The sequence below is a fragment of the Limulus polyphemus genome, unplaced genomic scaffold, assembly GCF_000517525.1.
Source record: "Limulus polyphemus unplaced genomic scaffold, Limulus_polyphemus-2.1.2 Scaffold2877, whole genome shotgun sequence".
Classification (NCBI taxonomy): Eukaryota; Metazoa; Arthropoda; class Merostomata; order Xiphosura; family Limulidae; genus Limulus; species Limulus polyphemus.
In genome coordinates, this window is record NW_013668487.1 from 24,387 (window position 1) to 26,997 (window position 2,611).

The 2,611-nt window shown below is 34.5% G+C and overlaps 1 protein-coding gene across 3 annotated transcripts in view; it reads left to right on the plus strand.

Annotated features, from left to right (window-relative positions):
- LOC106468111 (thioredoxin domain-containing protein 11-like) overlaps positions 1-2,611 on the plus strand; it is a 41,290-nt gene that overhangs the window by 14,716 nt on the left and 23,963 nt on the right. For all 3 annotated transcript variants that reach the window (XR_002612554.1, XM_013928524.2, XM_022396410.1), the window contains exon 4: positions 2,297-2,390. Coding sequence is in view for 2 of the 3 variants with exons in the window: in XM_013928524.2 (XP_013783978.1) it covers positions 2,297-2,390 (94 nt within the window). In the remaining variant the exon portion in view is untranslated. The remainder of the gene's footprint in view (positions 1-2,296; positions 2,391-2,611) is intronic.

The window sequence follows — 2,611 nt, forward strand, 5'->3', positions numbered from 1 at the left end:
CATCCTGGGCAACCTAACTAAAAGAAAACCTTACTTGTATCCAACCAAGGTTTTTCTACCTGTTCTATCAAACTGCCATCCTGGGCAACCTAACTAAAAGAAAACCTTACTTGTATCCAACCATGGTTTTTCTACCTGTTCTATCAAACTGCCATCCTGGGTAACCTAACTAAAAGAAGACCTTACTTGTATCCAACCAAGGTTTTTCTACCTGTTCTATCAAACTGCCATCCTGGGTAACCTAACTAAAAGAAGACCTTACTTGTATCCAACCAAGGTTTTTCTACCTGTTCTGTCAAACTGCCATTCTAGTTAAGGCAGTATAATAACTAGATACATACTGTTCCTAACCAGGCTATTTGGCATGTGGCTGTTTATTCATTCTGTTAACTTCTCACTCTTGACCCAGTTTCTTTACCTTATCAGTGTAGGAATGTTTCAGAAGTACTATTTGTTTATTCCATTGATTTATTGGGTCATCAAGTAGTTTGATCATGTAATATTTTTGTTGGTACTGTCTTTTCTTTCAGCTTGTTCAGAGTGCTTTGTTTTAGTAGCAGCTGCCCTTCGGAGTAGGTGGCCAAAAATATATTATAATTCACAATAACCCTAGGCAGCTTTAATACACATCTAAAGAAATAACATTTATATCCAGATTTTTCATAATGTATCATATGATGTTCCAGTTTTGGTGATGTACCTTAATTCCTCTTAAAGAAGACATTATATCAATGGCTTTGGAACTTAATGAAACCATGGAACTCCTTTATTCCATTCTTTTTATCATAGAACTCCAACCATTAACCTATCGTTAAAGCCTAGCCTAGCTGAAAATGACCAAGTTCGTAACAGTATTGTTAATGTAACTGCATGTAGAAGACTGAATATCAAATGATTTTTAAAAATACATTTGGTTCCTGATGGGTCAGCACACAGTGATTGAAAAAAAATGCCATTACCTGTTATCATTGTGGGGAACCCCTGATGACCCTTTGCAGAACACTGGGATTCTATGTAACACAGTTTGAAAACCACTGCATTGTATTATATGACCCTCTGCAGAACACTGGGATTCTATGTAACACAGTTTGAAAAACACTGCATTGTATTATATGACCCTTTGTAGAACACTAGGATTCTATGTAACACAGTTTGAAAACCACTGCATTGTATTATATGACCCTTTGTAGAACACTAGGATTCTATGTAACACAGTTTGAAAACCACTGCATTGTATTATATGACCCTCTGCAGAACACTGGGATTCTATGTAACACAGTTTGAAAAACACTGCATTGTATTATATGACCCTTTGCAGAACACTGGGATTCTGTGTAACACAGTTTGAAAACCATTGCATTGTATTATATGACCCTTTGCAGAACACTGGGATTCTGTGTAACACAGTTTGAAAACCACTGCATTGTATTATATGACCCTTTGCAGAACACTGGGATTCTGTGTAACACAGTTTGAAAACCACTGCATTGTATTATATGACCCTTTGCAGAACACTGGGATTCTATGTAACACAGTTTGAAAACCACTGCATTGTATTATATGACCCTTTGCAGAACACTGGGATTCTGTGTAACACAGTTTGAAAACCACTGCATTGTATTATATGACCCTTTGCAGAACACTGGGATTCTATGTAACACAGTTTGAAAACCACTGCATTGTATTATGCTTATTTAACTAATGGTAAATCATTTTATAATTTATTGAAACTGATTTTCATTTGTTTAGAGAATTGAATTTTTAAACTTATTTTCTTTTTTTCCTCTTCATTACAAGTAGGTTAACTTATTAAAGTTCCAAATACCAGTGAAAATTAGATGCACTTTACACAAATTGATGAATAAAAAAAATTAAAAGGAAAATTTCAGCATTCCTCCCCCCCCCTCCCAATACAAAATTAAAACTGAAAATTGTAGTTTAGGAATGCTTCATATTAGTATTTGCTTTAATTTATAAAATAAAAGTAATTAATTATTCTGATATTAATTATTTTTTATTCTTATTTTGTTATTTTTTCATGACCAATGAATTACTGAATATTTATATTCTTCTATTGATATTAAGATTTTGGAAGATTCATACATATCACGTCTTCCTTCAAAACCATTGTGGAATATCTTTGTCATTGGTATTAAAGATTAATTTATGATTAATATAAAACAAAAATCTGTATTTTTGAAATGTATTAAGCAGTGTACATATTTATAAAAAATATTTTTGTAATCCAATAATGTTTTCATTCTTCTTAGTAAAAGATTTATTGTTATTTTGCCAGGCAGTTCTTGTAAGTTTTTTTGACTTCCAAGCTTCACCAGAGCCACGAGGCTACAAACAGTTTTATATGGCATCGCTGACTGCTCTCAGCATTGGTAAGTTTAGCATGAAGCTAAATTTTAACTTTTCTAGATTTTAGTATATTTCTGTTGGGCCCAGCATGGCCAGGTGGTTAGGGGGCTCGACTCGCAATCTGGGGGTCGCAGGTTCGAGGCCCCGTCATACCAAACATGCGCACCCTTTCAGCCATGGGGGCATTATAAAGTGATGGTCAATACCACTATTCGTTGGTAAAAGAGTAGACCAAGAGTTGGCG